This window comes from Columba livia, chromosome 15 (genome assembly GCF_036013475.1).
Source record: "Columba livia isolate bColLiv1 breed racing homer chromosome 15, bColLiv1.pat.W.v2, whole genome shotgun sequence".
Taxonomy (NCBI): Eukaryota; Metazoa; Chordata; class Aves; order Columbiformes; family Columbidae; genus Columba; species Columba livia.
The window spans coordinates 9,151,199-9,179,128 of record NC_088616.1 but is presented as its reverse complement, the minus strand read 5'-3'; the positions used below and the strand labels follow the sequence as shown (position 1 = coordinate 9,179,128).

Here is a 27,930-nt window from a genome sequence, read left to right as displayed (position 1 = left end):
TTCTGTTCCCACACAGGGAAGAGGGCTTATTTCAGAATTTGCCAATCTAAAGGTCTTTTTACAGTCAGTTTGGCACCTGACCTTGTTGGAAGCCTTGTGAGATCTCCAAAATTGTCAGAACTGCATGATGGCTTCACTGTAGCAAAGAGTTTGCATGAGGTTGATTTCTCAGTTTCAGCACACCATTTGCTACAAGGGCTATGGGAAATAAAGAAATGAAGGACAAAGTCAGCAGTCTCCACAGTCAAAACCACCTTTTAATATAATCCAAGATTCTGCACAGTGACAAAAATGCCATCAATATAGGGCAGCAATTCCAATGGTAGGGTAGGAAACCAATTCAGCAGCACATCACAGTCACCCGAAGAAAAACATCACCCCAAATAACACACACACACACACTCATCTCAACTATGAATAGTCTGAAATTCACGACACGGAGCTTGCGGAAAGTCATCCCAGCATTAACTGCCAGGCGTCCAAACCTCCGATCTGCCCAAGAAGCGGGTGTCAGTCACCGGAGCTGAGCTGTCCCAGCACCGCGGCTGCAGGCCAGCTCGTGGTCCCCGCTGGTCGTGGCGCTGGTGTGGTCAGTGCGCACAGGAGCTCACTCCCCAGCAAACAGAGGACAGATTTCCAAGGACAAAGCACATAATTTCAACACACACACACGAATAGCAGTTGATCAGCCTGCAAGTGTCAGCCCTCCATGGGTAAACATAGATCTGTATTGGCATGAAGTTTAACTTTTTAAAGAGCAGTACTGCCTGTCCCTCCAATTTGCTTTCAGTTATCCCAACAGAGAGGAAATGTTTTTTTTTTCCCCTTCCCTTTGTTAATTGGCCTCTATTAATAAGAGATCGATTAATGTGCTTCATCAGAAAAGTGTGTGGAAGTGCATGATCTGTAGGAATGACAGCTTTTGGGTCCAGCAATGAAGTCTGGCCAGCCTGGTGACCAGCTGGAAAAAGGTCTGTGGCCTGGAAACAGCTTAGATGCCATTTACAATAAATTCACATTTCTGATGTCAGGAGTTTCTACCCTTTTCTGCCTTCAAGAGGCTATCACAAAGCAAAACAGCTTCACAGGAAAGCAAACATGCTCTTGAAGAACCACGGTAGCTGATGCCCAGACTCCAGCTCCACCCCAAACAGCGGACCAAGGACACTGGCACCAGCTGTCATTGCTGCCAGTGGGATGACAATCAAGGATTACAAACTACATCAACAGCTGTTCAGTTACAACATGACCAAAACACTTCACAGCTGCAGTACTTCAGATAACTTTAACTTTCTGATAAGGTGCCATTGTAGTTATTGTCTTCAAAACCAGCCTGTGGTCTCCACCTCAAGAGTTTTGCATGTAAAACAAACTGTTGACTTAATTACCTGAACTTTGATATACACTTGGTCAGCAACAACCATCAACTACACAGATAAAAAAAAAGCCTCTTCACTACTGCAAAGAAAACCAAGTGAAGCTGTCACAACCATAACAAGAATTACACATAAGGATTTGCACATGAAAAGGAACATTCATTTTTACTGAACAAAAGGATTGCGTAAACCTGACACAGCATTGTCCAATTCCTCTTGCTAGATGATTGCAGCCTCTTGCTTATTCAGGCTTTTCGCATTTAAAGCACACACACTAGTCCCTGCAGGATGTCTGCAGCAGGGTATTGCTGTGTCTAACTAAACCCCTCCCTGCAACATGTGCCTGGAGATGGAGATGAATATGAATAGTCAGCAGGAGGAAGATCACCCATTAACCCTTTACCCCCTGCCGTCACTTGCAAACCCATCCAGGTCACGACCTAAATTGCTCTGGGTGCAGTGTGAGCTCCACACGCCCCCACACCAGCTGTGAACACACAGACAGAGCAGCTGGGGACACCGCCAGCCACCCCGCATCACCTCTTACCTTAAAAGTGAAGATTCACCTTCAGTCCCATGCGACAGACTGGCTGGCTGCCCAGATAAGCTACCAAAATCAGGTCTTTTGTGGACCTTGGCTGCCAGGAGGGCCAGAATCTGTGCTCATCTGGCACAAGAAAAGCTGAGCTGAGGCCTGTGACTGACACCTGAGAGACACTTGAGACTCAGATGCCTAAACCTCACCAATTTTCAGTCCCGCTCCTCGTATTCTCACACCAATATCCTATGATGAATTTCTGAGCAACTGTGAACTACTTCTGATTTCAAACACGCAAATCCTTGTGCACCAAGGACAGAGCAGGCAAAGGATCAGCGTTTCTTGGATATGGCTTAAGACATGGAAGAGTACTCAGGTTTCACTGACACAGTTGTGTCTGGCAGGGATGGGGAGTGAGAAAATCACTTCACTGCCAGCTGCGGGAAAGATTTTGCAGATAAAACCTATTCATTCAGAGTGTAATACTAAAGTACCACAAATCCTGCCAACACACAGCTCGAGGGAATTTCTGACGTTAACAAGCTGAAAATTAATGCTATTGTGTTTTATTTTTTTCAAGGGCACCTCAGACAAGCTCGAAAGAGAGGAGATATGGACAAAACTGAAATCCCACTTGCATTTAAGAGAACCTACTGAATGGGATACATTATTTTAGTGATTTCTTTTGTCTGAGGAAGCCTGTGGGATACTGGCAAGTGCAAAGTGATGCAGCTAGCTTTAAAAAAATAATAGGAGGCAACATCAGGCGGCATTTGTAAATAGCCAGGTATGACTGTTCAAATTCCTCCCCATCAAAATACATAAGTATAATTGAATTATATCTTCCCTTCCCGTCCAGTCAAGCTTATGGTAAACCTATGAAAAGACAGCTGGACAGAACTCACTGAGTGGGAAGAGAGAAAGAAAGAGAGGCCCAGTGCTGACTCTCAAACAGGTTGAAATATAATTGCAAATATAAATGGTGCAAAACTGTTATGTATGAAGTCTAATATTTCAAAGAGTTATTTTGACAAAAATTCAAAATGGCACCTTCAGAAGCAAATCACATTTTAACCAAGTTTGTTCATGTATTTTGCAAGAGGCAACGTTTGACCGTGACACGTGGTATTTACATCGCTGGCGAGCAAAACAAGCCAATATTACCAACAAGACTCACACCTGTGACCTCTGAATATTAACATGACCCTGTCCAGCCTGAGATTTTTACCACTAGAAATTTTTAATTTTTCCTTTTAATGAACTTCAAGTCTAAGTAGCAATAACATTTCCCCCACTCCAAAGCAACTTTTTAGACTGAACTGGTGAAAAAACCCAGCAATTCCTCTTTCCCCCCATTTTACCTGTTGTGGTAAATCTTACCAGCTCTAAAGCTTTGAGAGCATCCCATCCTATGCTCTGGACTATCCACTGATGTTTATGTACTTGTGCTTCATGTGGGAGAAGTTCTACAGCAGATACTGCAAATTTCAGATAAAGACACTGGGCATTTGCCTCCAGATATCACTTACCACAAGGCAAGTTTGCAGAGAACTGGTTGAATTCTCGGGAACAAGCAGAAGCCTCGCTGCATTGTCCAAACCCTCCCAGAACAGTGCTAGCAAAAGAGCATTGCCTTTTTCAGGATCTCACCACCGGGAAGACTCATGATATGGAGAAACAGTGTCACCTAGAGTTCTCCTGGGAAACTCCTCCACTTCCGGAATAATATTCCATAGAATATTTCACTGCCACTTCATTTACTTGTTGCAAGAGCATTAAGCTTCTGTATCACAATGGCTAATTCCCCAAACACATAGCGATATCAGCACAGTTATTCTCAGATTTAAAGCTCAATTTCAGCTTCCAGGAAAGACAAAGAAATGGGAAGTTTCTGAGCACTGCATATACGCTCTGGCTTTCAGCTGCCTGGAACATGAGTCAGTTTGAAGTCATTATACTGATATGGAGTAGGAATGTAAACAAAATCAAGCCTTTGAGATATTGTTGTCCAGTTTGGATGCCTTCCTCAGAGGCAGACTCCTCCAACAGATGCAACTGGAATGTGTCAAGAGTTCAGGTACAAGGAGAAGGATAACTAGGGGCATCCATAACTTATGAAATGGTACTGATAGTAACTCACAATTTGTCTGCACAATGTCAGCTTACAGCAGGGCAATGATTTTATGAACTACTGCTCTATGTCAAATCTGAGGTCATCAGCGTTCCCTGTGAGCAGACATTTGATGTTACTGGCTCAAGTCAGATCGTGGTGCCAGTGGCACGCAGCTCCCCAGCACACCTCAGCCAGCTCTGTGCCTCTGAGGAATCGCATCAAACTGCAAACCTATCCTGCAATACAGACTTGTGTACATGTAGGATGGTTTGAAATCATTACGCTATTGTTTTTACCTAATTACAGGACCTGAATCCAGATCTCAAGAGGTAAAGAGCTAAGGAGTTAATCAGATAAATTATTTCATCTTGACCTCTCTTAAATAAAAGTAAACAACTAGGCCCTGCATTCAAGTAATACTATAATCAAAAACACAGAGCCCAGCAGAAATTGTGTTCCAACTTGGCTCCTGCGTTAGAATTTCCCTTGGGAATCCTAAGAAAATTGAAAAACTAGTTGATTAATGATAGTCATGTCAACCATTGATGGCGTCCCTGAAGCCCCACACCTCCAAGACAGAGATTTGGAAGCTTTCAGAGCACAATGGCTGATTATTGAAAGTATTGCAGTGGCTGGTTCTTCCGTGGTTCAGATCTGCATCGAGGTAAAGAGCCTGGCCATCACCACCTCCTGCCAAGAGACAAACACAAGTGTAAGGGTGTCTCTGCATTTCTGCATTTCTCTGCTATATATCTACATTTTTTTAATTTTTAAAAAAGGACTTAAGTGTTTTTCTCATGGGAACAACTGGAAGACCTAAATGATGTTATCTTGCTGTCACCAGGTGTAACAGAGTATGATCGAATGCATAGCTTTTAGAAAACACAATCAGAACAGAATGATTTATTTTTTTTAAATTTAAAAAACAGTAATGCAAGTCAGCAAGAACAAGAAGCCTGACTCCAGTGCTTGCATTTCAGATTTGTTTTTCAGTGCTGGAGGATCCTTGAAGCTACCAAACGCATATTTTCCTTGTAGTAAAAAAAAACAACCCCAAAGAATTCTACTCACAATCAAAAATCAAAGCTGAGAGAAGAACAAGATCAATAAATTACAGCACTGGTTTGGTCTTCTAAATCATATAAAACACATCAGAATTAAAAGCCCGTGGATCTACGCCAAGATGCAGCGAGCTCTCAGTCAGAGAATGCAGTGAAGTGAAATAAGTTTAGACAGAAATGCATTAGGAAAAAATAAAGGACAATTTTCCAGTGGCTTATAGAGTAGCTATTTAAGACTAGCTACCAAAAACATCTGAAAAATCAAAAGGGTGGCAATTCGGTCTACAGCTGGAATTGTGTACAACATTCATTTCTATATATATAATACCCAAGCTTGTATTTCTCTTATCACTACCATAGTGTAATATATGGTACATATAAGTGACTCTCTTCACTAAGGCACATAGGAAGAGCTGGTGAAATACATGCTCAACAGTAAAGATCTCTGAAATATCTGTGATACATCATTAACAGCGATTCCTAATCCAGTTACGCACTGAAGCTCTCAGAAGCCCAGCTGATACTGGAGCAGCCCAACTTACCGCTGATAAAGCACATGCTGCTAAATGGGAAACCAGCCAGCACCTGATGTTACAGGGGAAATGACCATGACCAACTGCTCTCCCAACAAGTGTCAAGTAAAGCTTTTTGGGAAAAGGATGGCTACAATTTGATACCTGTTCCTTGTAAATCCCACTTAAGTGATAAGCTTTTCTAAGCAGGCTTTTGCCAACATCAGCAGCATGAGGGATCAAATAAAGTCCCAGGAGAATTAACATGTTTTATAGTTTATCCCGTGTTTCAAACAACTCAGTGCAAAGTATGATCCTCTTCAAGAACCATTTCTCATAATGAATTTGGCAGTATGAAGGTATGGTTATGCTTAAAGCTATGAGTTCCTGTCTTACTCTAAAATCCTTCATATGTAAGTTTTCCCACAGAAAATTTTTGTTGGGTAATAATATCAGGTTTTGGCCACTTTTGCCTCTAACTCTAGTGATACTGAAATACATACACACTAAATAGAGGTGACTGTTTTATCTAAGGTGGACAGGAAGAACTAGTAGGATATATGCTCAAATACTCACACTGACTTACCTATAATGATGCATTCGCTGCTGCCAGCCATGAACATGGAGGCTGTTTTGGAAGGCAAGTTGAAGTGCCGAGCCGATAAGAAGGGAGAAAGGCGAGACGAGGTGTCTGATGTGACACTGCTGGAGGAGAGGCTGCTGGAAGCTCGTGAGGCGTGATTTTCTGGCTCCGAACCAGTTGTGGCCAGTTCTGGGTGTTTTATGATCACCCACTCGTAGCGTTCCACTTCTGGCTGCAGCTGCACAGGGGCAGAGAAGAGCAAAACGTCAGTCAGGGCACATGCACTTCGCAGAGAGCTCCGCACAGCAAACGACACTCAGACCTCTCAGGCTCCACCTGCATGAGCAGTAGTAAAGACTGGATCAAACTGTCTTTTAGGGCAGATGTCATTTTATTTCTTTATACCTTTGCTTTTTAGGTGATTGAAGAAATGATGTAGTGTTGTCTGAGTTACCTTATTACATCATCTAAGAAAATATTCTGCACAAGCAGAGAAAAAGGCTTACCACAAAACTGAAGAGTAAAATTTTCTCCACATTAATAGTTCAGTAGACTTTATAAACTAGAATAGCATATAATTCAGCCTTGTCAAGTAGAAGCAAAGAGTTACTCATGCCAGCAAAGCACTTCTGCATTACTATTGCACAGCAACAATAAAATTTTACTCACCCTAAATACAAAGCACTCCCCAGTTCCAAAGAAACTCAGCTTGCTCCCGCCTCGCCTGCGCTCGCCCCAGTCGGTTGACAGATAAGCACCACAGACCTAGTGCAAAAAGCATGGTCAGGCTTCCCATTGAAGGAGAAAGTGTGTTAAGATAATTGATACCAACATTTCAGCGGCCAGAACTCAAGGTTTTATTTCAGTCTGATTTTCAAAATCTATATCAGTGGATGAAGGCAGCACAAGTACTTATATCTAAAGATAGATTTAAACTGCTTTAATCCACTGGTGGGTACCCTTAAATCCCAATTTCACATCTCTGAGGCCTCAAAGGAGAAATGTTCCAAGATAACTCCAGGTACTAAACCACGAATCACTCCAAACTTGTACAGCCCAACTTTCACTTCCTCATTTTGGCATCCGAAGCAACAACTTTGTCACGAGTTACAGTATGAGCAGTTCTGCCTGAACATTTCCTGGTCATCAACAGTAGCCTCGGAGTCTTTCTCCATTTCAAACTGTAGGTTAAAATCAGCTTAGCTAAGCCAATGCTGAGCTAGCTCAGATATTTAAAGCAGCCTATTCAAACAGCATGGAGTTCACCAGTTTCCAATAAAGGAAAACACAGTCTTAGAGGGTTGAGCTTTTCTGTTTGCACCAGAAGAATTTCTCACTACCAGCAACAAGCTTCCCTGCCAAGTGCACACAGACCAAACAATGAAGCTCTAAGAATGGAATGAAAGCAACTCTGCTTTTTTTTTTTTTCCCAGAAACTTTGTTTAAACAGAATTGTTCTAAGGTACATTTGCTGTTTAGCCTCCACTAGTGTTACAAGCAGAGCTCCTATGACACAATTACTGTAGAGCAGTTTTATCATAGAAATTATCCACATAAAAAAAAAAGATGGCGCAGAACTCTGTTTGATCTGATATGGCCAAAGTGCATGTAAGCCACAAAATAAGAAAGCAAATTTTCTTCTTTCTAAAACGTAACAGTAGACATATGAATGAAGGATGAATATAATCCTTTGCAAAAAGCCAAAACAAACAAAAAACCAAAACCAAAATCCACAGCCACCAAACAAGAAAGCCCACACTTTTCTCTGTTTGGATATTTTTTTTAGTGTAAGAAACGAACCATGCTGTAAAAACCAGCATCACTTAAGAAGCTGGACTTTGTGGCACGCTCCAAGACAAGCAAAATAATAAATACTTTTCTTTCTTCTCTTTAGATACCATGAGCACTCTATAAGCCATTGGCATGTCAATGCAGGCCTGGGGTGGGCAGAAACCATACCCAGAACTATGCAACAGCCAGGAGCGTGGGCATTAGGTAGATGCAAATACAAGTAGAAAGGGGCTTGTTTCATGGGCAGTCATCCTGCAGGAACATAAGCTGAAATTAAGCACACAGGCTGCAATAACAGCTTAACACTGTACACAGAATATTTAGAAGTCATGCACAGTGGCGGAGACAACCAGCGCTCCTCACAGGAAGCACCTGTGTGTGTCCTCCTTTGGAGGCTCTGGGAAGCTTTCTTGTTTTATGCGTTTTTTTTTTTAAAACAAGCATGAGATAAAGCTAATGCTTCTGTTTTCACACAATGTTGTCCAATACTGTCAGGCACAGTAGAGCAGAGAACCAACATTCATTAGATAAGGCAGCTGTGTGCTCTGCTCCAGAGGTTCTTATAACCTTTTTTTTTTTCCCCCAAACAAGAAAAAGATGAAGCTAAAGCTTTTATTATTTCCACATTATGTAGTCTAATTTTATTCATACCATTCTCTCCTCATATCCTGGAGAAAATGAAAATATCTTCTATGAATCATGAGTTTCTTAACATAGTTCCCCAGCCTTTCCCTTTGACTCTGCAATCAAGAGGGTCTGTCCAAGGGCTCAAGGAGTTACTCCAGTTCATCACCCCACATTACTGACAAGAGAAATAAGCTGACCAAGACCAAGTTTACAAGTTCTACTCAAACATGCATAGCCCCATAACCAACAAATGAAACCATTTAAAGCATGCATTGTTAAAAACAAAAGCAAAGAAGCAAACCCCAAGCAATTTTAGGTCACTCAATTCTCCATCATAAACAGTTGTATGTTATAATACAGCATCACTTCACTGCTTAATACTTAATGTCATCAGTGCCTTTCACCTCACTCACCTCTTTTGCTGTGGTTTTGATGAGGAGAAGAGTTGGTTCATGTCCCTCGCTGCGAGAATAGAACCTGAAGTACAGAGCACACAAAAATGAGCACTCAACTGCACCAACGGCAGGGCTCTTCCTCCTTAACGTCAGGCACCGCCTCCTCCAACTGACGCTCAGCGAAAAAGACATCTAAAGACTAAGCATATTCTATAAATGCTTTCCACACTCCATTGTAAATAAGAGAGTTGAGTGCAAACAAATATTATCCAGCAGCTCTTCTCTACTTGGTTCTGTGTACAGTTGTTTAGGCCTCTGCAGAATAGCTAGAAGACTAGCTATCTCAACAGTGGCATTTTAGAGCATTTTGAATTGAGACAACCTAAAGGAATTTGTGTCCTGAGGACTGATGGCTGTGTCTGAAGAGCTTTCAGTTTACATAGAAAATAGTTATGATGCATTTTCATTGCTTGCTTCTGCTTTTCTTCATAGACACATGGTGCTGGGACAGCAGACCACTCCCCACCTCAGTAGCTCAACTGCAGACCTTAAAGTCATTATTAGGAGCTGTAGGATTTTAGTCTCATGTGTCAAGTTTAAGGAGAACTCATGTCTTGTTTATTCCACTTTTAAAATTACCTATGAATCTGATTGTTGTTATCTCCCATTTCCAGCTCCCTTATTATTTGGATCAGTTTGAATGTGGTTATCTACCAAAAGAGCCTGCAGAGCAGCCCGAGGTAAACCATTCACACCCACTGTGGAAACACCCAGTCTCAGACCAGCATATTCTGTGAACTGATGCAGGCTGGACTCTTCCAGTTGGTCTTGGACAGTTTAAAATGGCTTGCCATGTTCTAACATATGAAGTATCCTGGTCAAATGTTGTAGCCAATTGGAATTTGTCACATTTACATCCCATGACTGATAGTATTTTTCAGATCAAGCTCTGACTAGGCATGGCCTTGCTGTCAATCCAGTGAACAGTTCACCAGTTGCTCTTTTTTGCCCTACAGTAAAGTGCGGAAGGTGTTCCTTACCTGTTCAGACTACAGCCGTGTTCCAAGGTGGTGAAAAGCAAGAGGGGCTGGCAAAGTGCAAATCGCTCTGGGATCCATGACCAGATATCTCGCATCTCTTTCACACTGACAATTTCAGACTTGAAGTTCTCAGCGTGAACTGCTAAGTGCACATTCTGCCTGGGAAATACAATACAGAACATTGAGAACAAATAATGTAACAACAACAGAAGTTTCAAATTACTGGTTAGTAACATGCGAAGACAGCAGAACAATAAAAGATTCTCATGAATATGCCATTGTCCAAAGCTCCAGCCCACGGGGTTAGAAGGCCATGACTTAGTGAAGATAATAAACTATTGCAGCTGAACATAATCCTTGAGAGGTAGCGACCTGACCTTGCTGAAGTACCTGGAGCAATTGCTCTATATGGCAGCTGTAGCCTGTACCTTCATTTATAGAGGACATAATGGTGAGCCAGCTAGGATGACCATGACCTTAAACAGATCAAATTACATTCGCTGTTTGAGACAGTCTCACAGGTGCTAGTATTTCATCAAATCATTTTGGTCGGAAGAGACTCTCAAGATCATTGAGTCCAACCATTTAAGTGTAGAGAAGAGAATACCTAAAGAAGCAGCCAGGATCTGAAAGGAACAGGTAGTACTTTACCTTGCTCTGAGGTCCTGCCTGTAGCGTGGAATTAGAGAATCCCTAAAACCCTCCAACAGTTTAGAGGAATCAGTACTACCAGGCTAAGCAATTTTAATCCAAGGCAAATATTTGAAGCTTTTGGAAAGTTCCACCCTTTGGAAACATGTAATTACCAATGGCTTCCACTTCATTAAAAAGCAAAGAAGTTCCTAGGCTCATGGTTACAAAGAGAACCTGAAAACATGAAGGAACACTAGATACTTACATTGGAAAGCAAACCCTCATACCCCCCAGAGGGATCTGATAAAATTATGACAACTGATTCATGGCTTTTAAACATATTATTATTATTATTAATAATAATAATAATAACGCACCTTAATTTCTCAGATTAAATAAGCACACAAACTTGAAGCCAGAAGATCAAATAAGAATTACTGCATCTGTGGCTGATGTTAGAGACTTAAAACGCAAGGGTGACAGCCAGCTACATGGTGGAAGTGACATACGAACTTACACAAGATACTAAACTAGTGGGTAGCAATTAGTTAAATGAAGCTTTAAGCGGTTTGCTTTGCATGCAAGGGTTCACTTGCAAGTATTTGCTCCCTGCCCCCCCCCCTTTTTTGACAATTACACATTTATTTCCTCTCAGTTTCATGGAACATAAAGTACCTTGATGTTGCATATCTGCACATATCTGAGCTTAGCTCGCTCCCTAAAACACACAAACTATACTTCAATAAATACTTTTCTTGCTTGTAGCATCAAGAAATCAGCAGCATTTTTGTAGCTGCCTTAGTACCAGCGCTTCTAATGAAGTGACTCCTTAGGTCACTTAAAAAAAACCTCCAAACTGCTTCCTTTAGCAAAATAAACCAAATCAATGCTTACTTCACTACCCTGCACTATTTAATTAGCAAGAAACTTGTATGGACACCTATTTAAGCAAGCTGCAAGTATAGGTTTTAACACTTACAGTATCACTGACCAGGACATAATTTGTGCTTTTAAACACATCAAGCTGACAGACAGGAGAGATCAACTGAAGCAAAGTATGAGCTGAGACTTGAACCCACATCTTCCTAATCTTACTTTGGGTCTCAGCCCCCCATGTCCTGCCCGGCACTTTAAAATATACCATAGAATGTCCTGAGTTGGAACAGACACACAAGGATCATCAAGTCCAACTCCTGTCCCCACATATGATAACCCCACAGTTCACACCATGGTCTGCAGCTAAAGACTGGTGACACTACAGCACAGAGCTGAGAAACAAAGCCTTGGTTTCAGTTAATCAGAAATTAGATTTTTCTCACATTCAAGGAATTAAAAAATATTCAGGGAAGCCAACTAGTTTATCACAGTGAATTCCTGGAGAAAAGGTACTGATGACGAATAGGCTTAGATTTAGTAGTAAATATCAAAAGAGTTTTAAAGTTGTGAAACCTCTAACAAGAAAGCCTCTTACTTATTTGTAAGCTTGGTCTGTACATTTTTCACACTTATGTGATCTGTTCAGGCAACTAAACTTAAGCACTTGTTCCTAAAAAGCTCTCGACCTCAGTGTGCCTTTTCTTCTGCCTTGGTTCCTCCTCCTGGCTACTGTGAACTGCTGATTTGAAGACTTTCCTACCCAGATGCCACTCAAACCAACGTCCAGCAGTACTGACAGTAACACATCACTTCCAGTATCCTGTGTGTTCCTACAACTTTTCCACAGAGTTTACAAACAGATCTTTCTGGTTTACAGGAAAGCATTCACCATTGTATTGGCCATTTAAAACAATCCCAGGTGTGCTTGTTCCGGTGCCTTGAACACCAAGGTGCATCATTTTATATTTAATGTCACTATTAATTTAGTAAAACCTAGACCACAGCTTGGCTGAAGAATTTGAAAGAAAACGACCTGCTATTTCCCCATTATAAATCACAGCTGCAGGTCCTTAAGACTGAAACCCAATCCTGGATGTAGAGCAGGGTCAATCCTCAGCCTGCACCTACACCAAACCCAACTCAGTGCTGCTTTTTTGCAGGGGGGTTTGGAAAATTGCAACGAGAGGTGGAGGTGTCTAACCTTTCATTTGTGACAGTGTTTTCTAGTGACACTGAACAGCATCTGCTTCAGCTGGTTTGTACTGGCTGATGAAAATTAAATTTAGCCTTCACCACACCAGAGGTATTTCAGGGTTATCTGTCAAAAACCCAGCAGTTTGAGAGAACACTAGATTCTGACTGGTGCTAAATTCAAGGCTACCACTAGAATGGAACAAATTAAGATCTACCCTGCATTAGTGTTTTTCTCACTTCTTCATGTTGGTTTATTGGGATTGACATCACAACTTTTTATTGGTTGCTGATGTTGGAAAGACATGCTCAACTGTTATTATCTCAAAGGAAAATTGATTTAAACGTTTAATAAGTGAGCTTATTTGCTATTTTCATAGGACTGTTGTTTTTACAGTTATATCGTTCGTACAATGTGCTTCAGAGACCTCACAGTTCCTAAAGATAAAGCCAATGTCGAGGATGCGTGGCAGCAGCTGTCACAGTGGATCCGCTCCCTACGTATTCCAACACAACAAAAATCACACTGCGAGATGGGACTCACTGAATTACATCTTCCTGCTATACTCTGTTCTGGTCTGCATTGTCTTTAAAATCCATAATAATTTAAGTTACAGTATAAATGCATGCTAGAAGTGATATGTGGTTTCTCGGTCCATAAATGGCAATAAGCCACGAGATGTATAAGCCTGAAACCTAATCCTGTGTTGAGATGCCAACAGACACGTTGCATCCACCTAGGTCCCCTCAAACCCAAACTACATGGTTCCTAGCAGAAATCAAGGCTTTCTGCTGCTTCCAGAACATTGTAACTACAGAAAAATAATACACAGATGTTGAAGATTTGCTTGGTTGGAACTAACAACCAGCCAATTCATTAGAGGTAAAATACCACACAGGATATGATATGCAACATGCTTTCATAAGTCTCTTCAGGTGTTCTTTCAGACACAAAAACACGAGGAAATTAATTCCAACTTTGATTTTATAAATTAGTACAAATATTAGTGTGCATCACCCACTAAAGTTAACTCAGGGCACCTGCAACAAGGCCAGAAGATTCTCAAAGGCATTAATTTAAACCTATACAGCTGTGCTACTTAATACTCACAGGGCAGTCTTTCTCCTTTCCAAGTTCTCTGCTTATCAGGTATCACAATCCACTGGGGTTTGTTCTTTAAGATTTGCTTTTCAGGCCAAGACTTGATGAATGACTTCATTAACTATTAATGCTATATGGCTGAGTAACTCTGACCTCCTTGACACAGGAAAATAGTTTGTCTTCTTGCCTTCAAAAAGCCCTACCTACTTAAAAATAAATATAATCTGGTATGAATAGAGACAAGTCACTTTTAGGCGTGTGCCAAGTTGGGTTCAGTCCAACATCTTTCCAATTAACTGTGGAATGCTTGCAAAGCAGAAAAGAAGTTGAGTATGTCTGACATCTACTGCAATGGCATACAGCAGGTTTGGATGTGGAACGACACCTAACAGTTCTGAAGACATGTTACATGAGACGCTTTTAAAAAAACAACCAAACATTTTTTCTTCCAGCACAGAGAGGACTTACATCCCATGATTATGCTTTTTCATTCTTTGCAGGTGCTTTGAACTAACTTTGCAAGAGTGTATTCAGGAGATGCTACGCAGCAGCTGGATGTTATAATTGCTGCCCTGCTTGGAAAAATAATCAGTCTGAGACAGGAGAAACCAGCAAAGAGCAAAGATTCAAGTGGTTTAACCTACCTTTTGGGAGATGCAACACTGCAAGCAGGAGGGGAGCAGTGGGTGTGGAATTGACAAAAGGAGAACGTACAAGAAGACAAAAAAAAGACAGAAGAGATCAGTGATTTCCTACATCTGTGACAAAGTGAATGAAAGGAGCCTGGAGAGAAACGAAGTTAAGTTTGATTTGAATCACCAAGCATGAGAAAAGCAAATAAACAGACAGGCTAAAATATGTCCTTTTTCTCCCCACCCCCTTTTTTGCTACCTGCTTGTAGTTACCTGACTTGAAAATAACTCATCATCATCTCCTTGCACAGGCCAAACACATGTGGACAAGAGAACTCACATCCTAACAAAGACCGGAGAAAAGCTCCCGTCTCCAGCAGCCACATCTGTCCACACAGGGATCCAGACTGAGCCAAGTTCACAGCAGCACCCTGCCAGGGAAACTGAGAAGGGCCAATGTGCTTACACAGGCAGCCAAGAGAGGAGAAAGTTCTTCACTAGCAACTCTGTAACTACTGGCATTATTTGGGCATGAATTTACTGTATTTTGCTTTGAAGGCATCACTGTTGTTCTGAGCAAGAATATCTCTACAGCCTTTTTACTTTTTAATATATCAATTTGAAGCTTTCATTCTGTTGCTGAAGAATATACTCAGAAAAGATATTACAACTTTTCTGAGCCTCAGAACAAGAAAAGATACACACCAGAAGACTTAATACTTCTGGTTGCAAGCCCCAGATACAATGGTCTGAACTCTACCTGATGTGACATTCCAGTGGCTAAAGGCCTTGAAACATCTGAGACTAACAGAACAGTCTCTTCCAAGATGTGTGCAAAATAAAGCACACGCTAATTGTAAACCAAACTGTGAGTCTAAAAGTAAACAGTTGGAAAAGACTGGAGGGAACTTTACATGTATTGGGGCACATGAGAGAGGTTCAGCTAGCGTTTAGATTATTTTATAGGCTGAAACTTGCTAAGTATATATTTCAGTACCATGGAATGATACCCGTTTACAACTACTGTAACTAACTCAGCAACACAATTGGCTGCAAGATCTTAATAAATCAGTAGCTGGTACGTTTTGATTTTTAAAGATTTAGAGAAAATGAAAGACTGTCCCTCTAGAATACCGAGTTCTATATATCACACTTACTGACCCCAGTAGACTTCTAGAAGTCATCCTCCCTTCAGAGGTCAGGACAGCTGATAAAACTGTTCAATATTTAGATTTCAAAAGCGGTTGGGAGAAGTTTTCTGCAGTCACAGAGCACCTTAGGAGAAACAGAACATGTCTACGACATCAGTATTTACCTGCACATACATTCGCACTTGGCAAGATGCTAACTTTGTTTAGATTAATACATTGTTGCCTTTCCTATACACAGGGAGAGATCTTTCAGCCAAGCTTTTTTTATTATTGTGGCTTTTATTATCCCATTGGAGCAGGATTTCATTTACTAGTTTCACAGCTGACTCCTCCTCCATTTCTCAAAAGCAATTGTGATTATGCAATCACTTTTGGATTAGTATCCTTCCCCACTCTTTAATGGTTCTTTCAAAAATAATTACTTCTAATAGTACACGAACCTATCACAAAATAGGTCAACTCCTACCTATGATTATTATACTCTTGACTTTCAGGAGGCTTGCAGTCAAATTAATTTTAAAAGTAACCTGTAAATAAGACTTATTTCTTCCTTGCTCTGTTAAAATAAATCCCCATTCCAGCAAAACCTTCCCAGCTGGGACAGTGTTTGCCTAATTACACTAAAGAAATTGCTGAATTCACAGTACTGGGCAGCATTAAATTGGCATTTTATACAAATTATCTCATATTCAAGAATAAATTTGCACATTTCTTTGGGTATTTTCTTCCAAGTAATTTATCAGTGTTTTTTGCCAGCTTTGCTAAAATGCCTTTTGGTTTAAAAACAGTTTGTGAAAGACAATACTTGCAATTAATATGTGCCTGGAGAAAGTAATTAGAAATTAATCACTGAGAAAGCTTTGAGAGACTGCTTTGCTTCTCTTGTATCATAACATTGTTACACTTCTCAATACAGTCCCAGAAATGCTTCATTTTGGGGCTGCTGATTTTTTTTTCTGCAGTGAAGAAAAGAAATCAGCACAGATACCAGTATGTACCGGTAGAGCTTCCCCACCGGTCACCACTGAGTGCTTGTCATGCTGGGAACACTCACAAGATCCCTCGGACCCTACCTTTTCTGTTTGACCGTGATGCCCTTCCGCTGCAAAGCCTTCTCGTTGGCTATCTGCAGAAGGTGGATCTCCTTCCGCGAGAGGAGGCGGATAGCAAAGGCTTTTTCTAGAAGCCTCTCCGGGGACACTGACTTGGCAATGTCCCTCACAAAAGCTCGGATGTCCTGCTGCACGCTGTCAGACTCCATGGGCTGCCCAGCTCTGACTTTGCGAAAAAATTTCAGAAGAGCCAGCGCGACACGATAGAGAACTTTGTAGCCCTCCACCAGAAACACATCAAAGACCCGAGCAACATACGCCAATGGCAGTTCTCCAAAGAGCCACCGCTGCCAGTCGGAGTAGACCTCCAACACGTCCTCGGACACTGCCACCATCAGCTTGTGTGCTGCCTGACAGTACTTGTTCACCAGGTCACCAAAGGTCATGCAGGAGGACTCAAAAGCTAAGAATGTCTGATCGATGAGCCGCTTAGATGGGTCATTGCAAGCCAGCATGCGACAAACCTGTTCAAAGCACTCTGCCTCATCTTTGCTGTAGTGGAGGAGCAAAGCTATGACAGAAGGCAGTGCTGGGCAAAAGGATATGTCTGGGAACTGATTCGCAATGCACAATATGATCTTCCTGACTGCCCCGATGCCTTCAGCATTCAAGCAGTACGTGGGGACCAGGCTGTCATCCACAAACTCTGGCAGTGGAAGGGAGCTACTGTTACGTTTTCCAACGATCTTCACAACTATGTCCCGGTACACGTTTGCATCTGGGGTCACTGTGCGGCATGGGATATTGCTAATCAGCTTGTGGTATGCTTTGGCTCTCAGAGAGTGGTTCTTGGCCCAGTAGCCCTGCCGGGCCAGCTGCTTGAGCTCCTGGAACTCCGTGCAGGTTAGCTCCTTCGCATCCTGGCTCTGGACAGTAACATCCATTTTGTCCCAATCCACAAAGCGGCTGTATTCATCCATGGCTCCAGGAGAAGCATATCAGATAAATCACGAGAACTGAGACCTTATTTGGTCATTAAATGACCTCCGGCTTCTCCTGCAAAAGGAAAAGTAAAAAAAAGGTTTGAATAAAAGGTAATCTCCCATTTTCATTAGGAACACATATACATTCAACTTTTTCCTGCAATGCCAAAACTGTTTTGTAAAGTAAAGAAAGTTAAAGCTATACAGCTTTTTATTTTTAAGTCAAATTTTACTTCCATTCTGTCAATAATTCATAGCATTTAGCAATGGCTAGCCAAGAGGCTGATTCTGGAGACATCTTCACAGGAGTTAATCTCCCTAACTGAAGGTCCAAACTGAAGCATGGGCCTTTATGTTTACTTCTCACTTACAGAAGAGAAGCCTCTCACTTCAAAAATATCCGTTACAAAGCATTCCATCTGCAGTCTCTCTTCCTAATTCTCTGGGGAAACCTTACTAGAAGGATGCAGTCGCACGAGCAGCGTACACTGTTCTAAGATTGCGATGCCAGTGACAAGAGATGCCGACCCCCTGCTAGCCCTGGTCAGAGTTCTTAGCCATTTCTTCATGCTGTACTAGCACTCATGTGGCCACACAACCCTGAGATTAGCTTGTTAATCTGGTACAGTTTTTCTTTTCCCTTGGATAAGCAAGATGCACAGCTGTACGGTCAGTCAGATCAACGTTGGTGACGGAATAAAGATGAGCGCAGGACAGAACCATCCTTTCAGATGGCAGTACAGGCTCACATCTTAAAACAGCTTCATGAAGCTGCTTCTTAATTCTCTTGAGTACCGCACCAGACTTCTAGTCCTGACCGTGCACACGCTTTTATGATCAAACACCCTCTAGAGGGCCCGCTCTCACCAACACTGCGAGATTTTAAAACACACAGACCACCGCAACAGCACCAGCAGCTCAAAGATCAGGTTCTGGCCTCTAGTTCCTCAAACCACACGTTTACATGACCTACCAGTTGACTCCAGCATTAAAGTACATCTGTGGCCCAGCAGACAGCGTGACTGCAACCACTAATGGCCATACCTGAATCAGCTTTGATCGAGTCAGTGCAAAGCTAGAAGGGGAGATAGAATAAAATGCACTAATGACAGCAGGTTTGCCCAGCGTCAAAACGTTTCTGTCACTGTGTCCTCAGTGCCAGATTAAAGTCAGGAAGCCCTTGATGCTGCACATTCTGCAAAGGCTGATAATCCCTATAAAACGCAACAGGCCCATAAAACTGTTTTGTACAATTAAGATATTATGTAGCAAGGTTAAATCAAAAAAAACAGTTACTGAAATGCTTCCAAAGAACCTCAGTCATTCCTGTGTTAACAGACTGGAGAATGCATGGAACTTGACATTTATCAGCACAGTCTTGGTCTTTCCTACAACAGGTACACTAAAATGATTTGAAACTGACAAAGTACAGGGTGTTTCAAAAAGATGGACCCAATTTCAAAGCTACAGGGATTTCAAATTGGGTCCACCTTTTTGAAACACCCTGTAGATCCACCATCAAAACAGACAACTCATCCTCCCTACTTCACTACAGGAAATTAAAGCAAACATTTTGCCTCAGGTAGACACAAGTTTGTAGACACACAACCATACTTTTAATTCAGATAGTTTTAGATTCCGACTAAATATTAATGTGGGTATTTTGGAATCACATGCTGAAACCCCAAAATTGCACTCCTCTTTTAAAAGGTTGGGAACAACACAAAGAAGCCTTTCGGAGAAAGATCTCGGATGGTTCTTCTCTACCAAATATTTTCTTCAGTTCTTTTTTCAAGAAGATTCTTTTTGAGTCATCTTTGTGTAATGTAATAGCAATACAGAAACGCTGACCTTTCCTTTTTGTTGTATTCTTCCACATCTGAAACTAATTCTCAGACTGTAATTAAAAGAGGCAACATAGTGTCCTGACTTCTGTTCTGAAAGAGAGATATCCTGCAGTGTTCGAAAAAGATCCCTCTCGGTGTGATCTGAGAGCCTGTCTTCCGGACATGTAAGACAGTAAAGGTAGGATAACATTTTTCTGTCATTTTCTACCTAGGAATCATAGAGAAACTCATTGTCTTTAATTCAAACCCAAGAATAAGATCCTTGTGGAGAAGGTAAGTTTAATCCTGTGTAGCAGTGATGAAAGCAAGGAGAGATGAACCATTCTGTTCATGGTCACTTCAGTATAGAAACTAATACTATCCTGTGCTTGCTGGGGTCTCTCCTACGCAACAGCTTCCACTGTCTGCCGTCATCCCTTGGGAGCTGCTTACATTTATGTTAGAGAGCGTTAAGTAAACATCCATCATATGAGGCAGCTTCTAAGATACTCAAACTTATATCTCCACTGTTGTTTTTCCTGTAAACTTTCTTATCCTTCCTCCTTACTCTTTCCTTTCTTATTTTCTATCATTCAGAGACATCAGCATATTTAGAAGTTACATCAAACAGTCATTTTTTTCCCTCCAGAAGTTACTGCCCATTCCAGAAACTAATGAATTTATGAGTATGTGCTCCTCAGCAAGCTCACTGATGTCCACAGCTAGAGAATGGAAAGTCAGACCGCCAGAACTTTTGATTTGAGCTTACAGCCTTATACATACTTTGGCTGGGATAAATCTGCTGGGTCTGCAGGTAGGTCTGCCTGCTTGTGCTTTTCAAACCTCTAGATGCTGCAAGAAAAAATGACAGCAAATCAAACTGGCATTGCCAAGGTTGCCAGAGCATGACCAGCTCTTAACTGTGCTTGCAAAACCAACAGAATTAGCGTGCTTCAGTGTAATGGTGCATATAGCTCCTGACACTGTGCCAACAGCTACTGTAAGCCAGCAGGCCTTGAATGGGGAGTATTTACTTGGCAAAGGAGAAGAGCTCGAGAAATCTCAGGAACATTCCAAGCCAGCCTTCATCTTCTCCTCCCACTCCTTCCAAAACTTCCTCCATCCCTCCCTCCCTCTGGGAAAGTTGTCTTTCTGCTGGCAACCATGCAAAGAGCAACGTTTAACCTTGAGCTGGTGGGAACAGGAGGCACAAGCTGTCTGTGTTCAGCAGCAAAGGGTGAGCTGGTCGGAACTGCGTCCTGCCTGTCTCTCCTCCCACAAGGGCGCAGGCAGGCAGTGCAGGCTGCTGAACTTGGACGGACCGAAGGCTGGGGTGTCAGTTAAGGAGTGAAAGCAGAGGATGGCTGCGTAAGAGTGCGTGTCTGCAAAGTCCCGTATTCACCTAAGCCTGAGTTCACCTAAACTAGCTTTAACATAGAAAGAAGGGGTCAGACACAGGCAGAAGAGAAAAATAACATTCTGGAATGAAATGTCTTTATAAAGATACAGTTAAAGGCAGCCATTTATACCACCTCATTGCAATAAACCTCTTTGCCTCTTGCTGAGGTAACTTCGGAGAAGTGAGTATCATGTTGTGGTGAGTATCCTCTAACTGGACGTGGGGACAACAGGGGGGGTCAGCACCTGAGCCACAAAGAACTGAAATGCATTCAGGTATCTCTTAGAACAGGACTTAAGGGGGTCATAAAAATTAGCAAAAAATTACATTACATATAACAATGACAAAGCTTGGAAGCTATGTATAATTTACCTTATTTAAGGGGAAGCAGTTGTTACCCTTTCTAACCAGACTGAGTTTTACACATTTGTAGGAATTACACAGAAGAACAGAACAAGGAGAAAAAGATTTTTCTTAGTAATTGCCACACAATTTTGAGATTATTAGATCTATTAGTTTATAAGGGACTTCTTCAGTTAAGTGCAATGTATTAAAAAAAACCCAAACCAAAAAACAACAACAAAACCCAAACAAAACCACAAAACCAACCCCCAACCAAATCACATAAGTGAGAAATGGAACTAGAAAAACCTATATTGAAGATACACCAAAAACGGCTGCAGAACAGGCAAAAGAATTTTCAAGGTTAAGTTTAAACTATGAGGCAAGCAAGTAATCATTACAATTCAAAACCCTGGAATAACCGTGGTAACTGGAACTGGCACCATTTCAAGTCAGTGAGTAATTTTTTAGGAAATATTTAGCTTGTTAGTCCAGCCATATTTTCCACGCTATTATCTTAGATCTTCCCGTTGTCATTTGGGCTACTTTCAGAAGACAGCTGAAAACCGTGCTGCATTTGTATAAAATATACAGCAGTGAAGCCAGGTGTGACAGTCAAAAGTCCCACACTGCCTGTGCAGAAAATTCTATGAAACTGCCTAAAAAGCATCAGCAGGAAAACAGAAGAATTAAATTGAGACCTACCTTCATTAAGGAGAAGATAAAGCTACAATTTTACTAACATGGCTAGGGACTTCTTTTTTATTTCCAAAATGCAGGATTTAGCAAATTGAATTGTCTGAAGTACAACTAACCCAGAGGACAACAATTTCTTTCAAATCCAGAGTACATGCGGTACTCCACAATAGTGAAATAGTTACATTCTAAACTTTTAAAAAATAAATTCTAACTTTGGTTAAAACCTAAGATTACGTGGTTTAATATTGCTTTTAATAAACACAAAAGTTTCCTAAAAAAAAAAATCTGAACTATATAATTAAACGTCGTCCCCTATTCCATTTAGGTATTCTTGCAACTTTGTGTTCTGAAAGTTTGACTATAGATTAATAGCTTACTTAGACAGGTCATTCAAATCTAGTGTAGCTGCTCTATAAGAAGAACCCCAAACTCTGAAAATAACATTTTTCATCTTAACCATGGACAGTTACAATACTTTTGATCCAGCTATTTACTAGGTACTGTACAGATACAGCTACATACTGACAACCAAAATTTTACCATGTGTTTTTATAATGTGCTAATGGAAATCAAATATTTTCTTCTGCTGCTCTGCAAATCAAGACTAATGCTCAAGTCCCAGACCTGAAGCATATTGTTTGCTGGTCATACTGTTGTGTAGTGCTGTTGCCAGGGAAAAAGACCCATACTTACTCTCCCTTGTAACCTTGTTGAACTAACCCGTGCAGAAGGCACATGAGCAGATAATGAGAACTGCTTCTGCAAGACTCCCAGCTGTTAGTCCTCATCACAGCAAGGGAAAATCAAGCCCACAGTTCCGAGATGATTTCCCATCCTTGAGGAATACTCAGTCATGTCTGAGATGTTTGCTTCATGCACCACAGAATGTGGCAGAGGACAAAGTAAGACTGTAATAGCGCCAGAATACAAGACAACCAGCAGACAGTTGCTGTCCTCCCCCGGTACATCCTGCAGTTTTCCCCATGCCCAGACTTCCAGCAGCGTACTGCACCGTGACATCTTTGCTATGGGGATCTGCAAACAAGACCGGCCACCAGAGTGCCAGCCCCACTTCCCCAACACCTGAGCAGAGCATGTTTTGTCACGTCTACAGCTTCAGGTACTTCCTATGCCGGACGCCACTGAGGAAGATGGATGCATTAGAGCCAAAATTAAGCACTCAATATAGCACTAAAACCAGCTAAACACAACTAGTTCGTCTTGTGTAGGAGAGCAATTTGGACCATGTTAATGCATTCTGGAGTGATGATCCCTTACGGTAGAGCACACAGAGTTTGATGGATGCTTTAACGAGGTTAAATGGTGTTCGATCTCTTTATGATTTGCCCCAGGCACTGTGTAAAGCACAAGCTGGGCTCCAGGAATACAATGTTTTAATACTAGTTTACCAATAACAACAGGTGATTAGCTGCTCCTTGCTGGTTTTTTGTATTCTTTCGGGACAAAGTCTAGAAATGTCTCACTTTCCTGAGTAACTGATACAGACCTGATATAAGAGTACACTAAAGGGTAAATCATTGCAGCCGTCTAGAGGATTTCTCTGGGGATGTCACCGTTGCATATGAAGCAGAATCACAGAAGGTTTATCCTAGAATCCCATGCATTCATTCTTAGGAAAGTACTATTCCCTTCTTAAACAGGGTCTTCAAATTACTGTGATTAATCTGTCATGTACACTATTACGGTGAAAAGTTCAGATACACAATGAGCTCTTCACTGCTGGCCAGACAAATGACAGTAGTTGTATTTAGGAGAATGTGTATGCCTTACATCAACAAGCACCCCAACAGAGAGCAGCACCCCCTCCTTCCCATCCCCTGCCCTGGGATGACACAGGCACTTCTAATGCTCAGTCACTGTTGATACTGTGAGCTGTTCTGATCATTAACCTACCATAGAGGTACAAATAAACACACAAAAAACCAAACAAGACGAAAGTCTGGAAAAAAGAAATGGTTAATGCTTCCAAAAAGGATGAAAAAGGCTAAAGAACAGAGATTGTAAGAGGATACTGGATGGTAAAAGTAATCAAAAACATAGAGCGGGAGCTTTCTGTCCTGCCTAAGTCATAAAAGAAACCCAAGGAACAACTAGTAAAATTAAAAAGACAAGAATTCTTTTTTCCCCCCAAACCAAAGGAAAACTGCATTTAAGCACCAAACCTCTTTTGCACAATGTATTAAAAATGAACAATTTAATACAAGTATCAGTCAAACTAGTGCAGAAAAATGAATACACTTTTCCTACTATACTGACCGTGTTTTCCTTCTGGTTTCTTCCAAATTGTAAGAATGAAAAAATCCCTCGGACTGTGCCAATTGTTATTCTTCTCTTTGTTTCAAAAGCTGAAGTAACTGGAAACAGGTCTCCCTTCAACAGCAAACTCTGGCTCTGATAAAAATCTTACACTGAACATGCAATCTGCAATCTTTTGTTTAATTTTTCTCTTTTTTTTTTTTAGAACACCAGCTCTGCAGTTTACAGTATTTAGATCCCCAGTTCTGAAACAAAAATAACTATATCCTGAAGACGTGCAATGCAGCATGGGTTTAGGTCAGCTAACCTGCTGAAGGTTGATATCCCAGGCCCTTGTCCTATTAGGTAGAAAAGTTTGAACCAATCTGACGAACATTATTTTTCTTTTCACACAAATGATACTCAGCTTAGTAGACTGGACTAGATGATCTCTTGAGGTCCCTTCCAATCCCTAACGTTCTGTGATTTTGAAATACCCCAGTTCTAGCTTACTGCAAAATACAGTCATTACAACCTTATGTATGAGTCATTTCTCCCTTAAGCTGTTTTCCCCTGAAAAACATAACAAAAGAAACCAGCATTGGCACAGCCACTCCAAAGTTACACCTGTTTGCTAATGTTGTGTAGCTGCATACACTCCAAGCACAATTAAGCATGCTTATTAATACAGACATAGGCATTAACACAGACATGAGATTTCTTCTGAGTCTCTGTACTGAGACAGTGGGAATCAAAAACACCTGGTCTTTTGCCACTTGACTAAAAGCTCAGGTAATTGTCCTGTAACTTCAGAAATTTAAGCAAGAGGAGAACAAATAAGATACGGTAAAGCCAGATAGTTTGAACACCACACATACAAGCACTTTCATATATTAATCTTAGAGAATTTAAACGAGTTGATTCCATAGCTGAACATCTCTAGCATGTCCTCCCACCAATACACACGGACTCCAAGCAAGTCAATCATTAATATAGTGCAATTAGGTCTGTCTATTTTTATATCAGAAAGGTCGTGTGACTGCCTGGTCAAGTACAAAATGAGTAAACAGCTAAAGTCCAGCATTATTGAGACAAACTCTATCGCACACTTCCCCCTCTAGTCGCACATCATGCAAACGTGTTAGAATATTGCAACTGAAACTGACTACAAAGGCATCTCCAAATGAGCAGACATTTAAAAGAAATTTTAGTTCTTTAGTTCTTAGTCACAATTCAAGGTTATATATAGATGGAATACAAATAGCTATTTACGTTATCTATTTTGAGTGTTTACATATATATATATATATATCTATATAAATATATCTGCTTTCGAACATGCATCCATGCAGCTTAACAAAAGACGTTTTAATTGCCTCTCCAACCTAACAGGCAGGGCAGGGTGTATTTGAAAGAGCTATTATAGAGGAACAGCAAGGACTAAACTCATGGTCTGTTGCCAATAAGTTGCTTGCCACTAACTCTATCCAGCTTCAGCACTGAAGCAGAGGCACTTAGGTTCTAAACAAATGCCAGGGTAGTATTATCAGATTGCAGTTACCTTGGTGTTGGAAATGGTGAGAGACGTGCAGTGTGAACTAGTTTGCTTTGCTTGCTTGTCTTAAATTTATGGACAGCGTAATTTTAGCACAGGAATACCTTTTTCTTTCCTCCAGTTTTCTTTCAAGTCCAAATGACAAGGCTGATCGGGGAAGGAGGCTCTTTCAGGCTCTCAGATTAACAGAATGAAGAAGCAAAGACAACCAAGGGAAGAAAACAAAGGCTGCAATAAAAGGAGAGAGCAGGGATGAGCAGAGGTGCTTAAACACGTGACGGGTCCACAGATAGCCGTTAGAAACATTTACTTGGCAGCATTTAATTATTAACAGCAAAAATGAGAAGCAGAAAGCTGCTTCCCCTTGCGTTCAAATTCTAGCTGCAGAAAACACCCACAAACTTTCAAATATTAATGACAGAAAAGACATCCAGTACAAAGATTTCCAATACCTAATTATTGTGCAATACTATCCATAGCCATTTAGCAAATTACAAAGGACAAGTATCATGTATTGCTTGGCAGTAACAGGAGCTAACATAAAATGTTGCTGGAGTCCTTGGATTTATCAATGCTGTTTCTGCAAAGTAAATAACTATTTTAGAGAGAAGTCTTTTGCAACATGGTCTAACTGCTAGCAATTGCACAAAGAAGGAAATTCTAACAACAGGAAACTTCATTTTCTGGCAATACAGAGCCCTAGATGTGATCCATGTCATCTCTGTGCTCTGGGTTTTCCTGGATGCTCTGAGAATCCTACTGGAATTTCCTGTAAGACGGAAAAGCTTTCAGATCCTCCAGCTTTGCATAGGAACTAGACATAAAAAACGCAAGGTTTTAAGATAATACAGTTCAATACAGAACCACCCACTTCACTTTCATCACAGCACCTGCAAGATCTCATCCCTCCCGCTGCCCTCAGACACCACCTGGAGTAGGAGGCAACTAAACATCCTGCAGTCACTTGGTTATTTGCTCTCCTGTTTACAAGCCCATGAAGGCTAAGGAACATTTTGGCAAGTTCTAGTGGGTGCCGTAAATCCGGTGTTCTGTTGGGTAACATCCTGGCAGCCTCAATACCCCAACAGCAACTGTCCACTTAAAGATGTGCTGTATATATGTTTCAGAGAGCAGTTCCTAGATAAAAACCAACATGAAAATCAACTCTGAACAAAATTTTACTTTCATGATAGAAACTTTAAAATATTAAAGGAAGAAGCTGCAAAACACAAGCTTTGGGTTTAGAGGGCTCTTCACGTGAATAAAATCTGCTCCTTGCATTGCAATCAGCTGCCAGAATAGGTGGAAACTGTGAGCATCTGGGTGGGCATCACCAGCAACCAGAGGATCCGCTTTTGCCTCATGCCCCGATCTTGACACATTTTGCAGAAAAATGAAGTGCAACAGCCGTGAGCATTGACCTGCGCATCCATGCCCAGAGGCGCCCACAAGCCGTTTAAACGCCTTCGAGAGTCTCCGCGCATTGAAACCAACCAAAAGCCTAATTCTAATAAACCCCCGGCCTCCCGAGGCCAGCGGGGACACCAGCAGCTCCCGGAGGTGCCCCCAGCGACACCGCGGCCACCAGAACTCGGGGAAACCACGGCTCCGGGCCGCGTCCCGACCCTCCCCCGGCAGCTCCTCCCCGGGCACGGCCAGCGCCCCACGACCCGGCACCGGGAGCCAGTCCCGGCGCGGCGCCCCCGAAGGGGGCCCGGCGAAGGCCGGGCTCAGGACAGGCCCCCTCCCCGTCCCAGCCGGCCGGCCGCGAAGGCGCCGCCGTGGCCCCAGCGCGCAGGCATCGAATTCCGCATCCCTCCATCCCCAAGCAGCTCCCCGTGCCGGAGGAGCCGCGTCCGCCGCATCCCGGCGACGCCGTGGCCGCCCTTACCTCCGCCAGGCCGCCTCCGGCGGGACCGGGGGAACCCAGCGTCCGCCGCGCGCATGCGTAAAGTGCGCGACGGCAGCGGCGGGACGGGCGTGCGCATGCGCCTCTCCGGGCGGCGCCGGCACGTGCGGCGGCGTCTGCGGCGTTGAGGCCGAGCGGGCGGCGGTGAGAGGGGCCGGGCGGGGCCGCGGGGGAGCGGGGCGGGGCCGCGGGGGAGCGGGGCAGGCCGGGGAGCGCTGGGAAGGGTCGGGGTGGCGGTGAAGGCTGGCAGGGACCGGCGAGGGACCGGCGGGGCTTCGAGGTGTCAGG

General features: G+C 42.2%; 1 protein-coding gene and 1 long non-coding RNA gene across 11 annotated transcripts in view; one reads left to right on the top strand and one right to left on the bottom strand.

The window, feature by feature from the left end:
- Positions 1-237: 237 nt before the first annotated feature.
- On the bottom strand, positions 238-27,762 carry TBC1D24 (TBC1 domain family member 24). 9 transcript variants are annotated; one of them, XM_065030544.1, is made up of 9 exons: positions 27,625-27,762; positions 25,838-25,961; positions 16,695-17,729; positions 14,483-14,500; positions 10,037-10,195; positions 9,015-9,078; positions 6,853-6,948; positions 6,187-6,421; positions 238-4,717 (listed from the first exon to the last, which is right to left on the bottom strand). In XM_065030544.1, exons 3-9 carry the CDS (start codon positions 17,651-17,653, stop codon positions 4,563-4,565), a joined length of 1,686 nt encoding a protein of 561 aa, XP_064886616.1. In that variant the 5' UTR covers positions 17,654-17,729; positions 25,838-25,961; positions 27,625-27,762; the 3' UTR covers positions 238-4,562. The 9 variants fall into 9 exon arrangements, with proteins under 9 accessions (XP_064886616.1, XP_064886622.1, XP_064886619.1 ...); XM_065030550.1 differs by having other exon boundaries at positions 16,992-17,729; XM_065030547.1 differs by lacking the exon at positions 14,483-14,500 and having other exon boundaries at positions 25,740-25,961.
- Positions 19,556-27,930, top strand: part of LOC110360972 (uncharacterized) — a 69,509-nt gene continuing 61,134 nt past the window's right edge. The window contains exon 1 of one of the 2 annotated variants that reach the window (XR_010466293.1): positions 19,556-19,681. This is a non-coding gene — a long non-coding RNA (uncharacterized LOC110360972). Of the gene's footprint in view, positions 19,682-27,685; positions 27,787-27,930 lie in introns of those variants that run through there. The other variant, XR_010466292.1, reaches the window with a different exon arrangement.

Coding starts and splice junctions, on each gene's coding strand:
- TBC1D24 (XM_065030544.1), bottom strand. CDS start 17,653: ATGGATGAATACAGCCGCTTTGTGGATTGGGACAAAATGGATGTTACT. Junction 9,079..10,036: donor CACGGCTGTAGTCTGAACAG/GTAAGGAACACC, acceptor TCTGTACTTCAG/GTTCTATTCTCGCAGCGAGG. Junction 4,718..6,186: donor CAGCGAATGCATCATTATAG/GTAAGTCAGTGT, acceptor GTCTCTTGGCAG/GAGGTGGTGATGGCCAGGCT.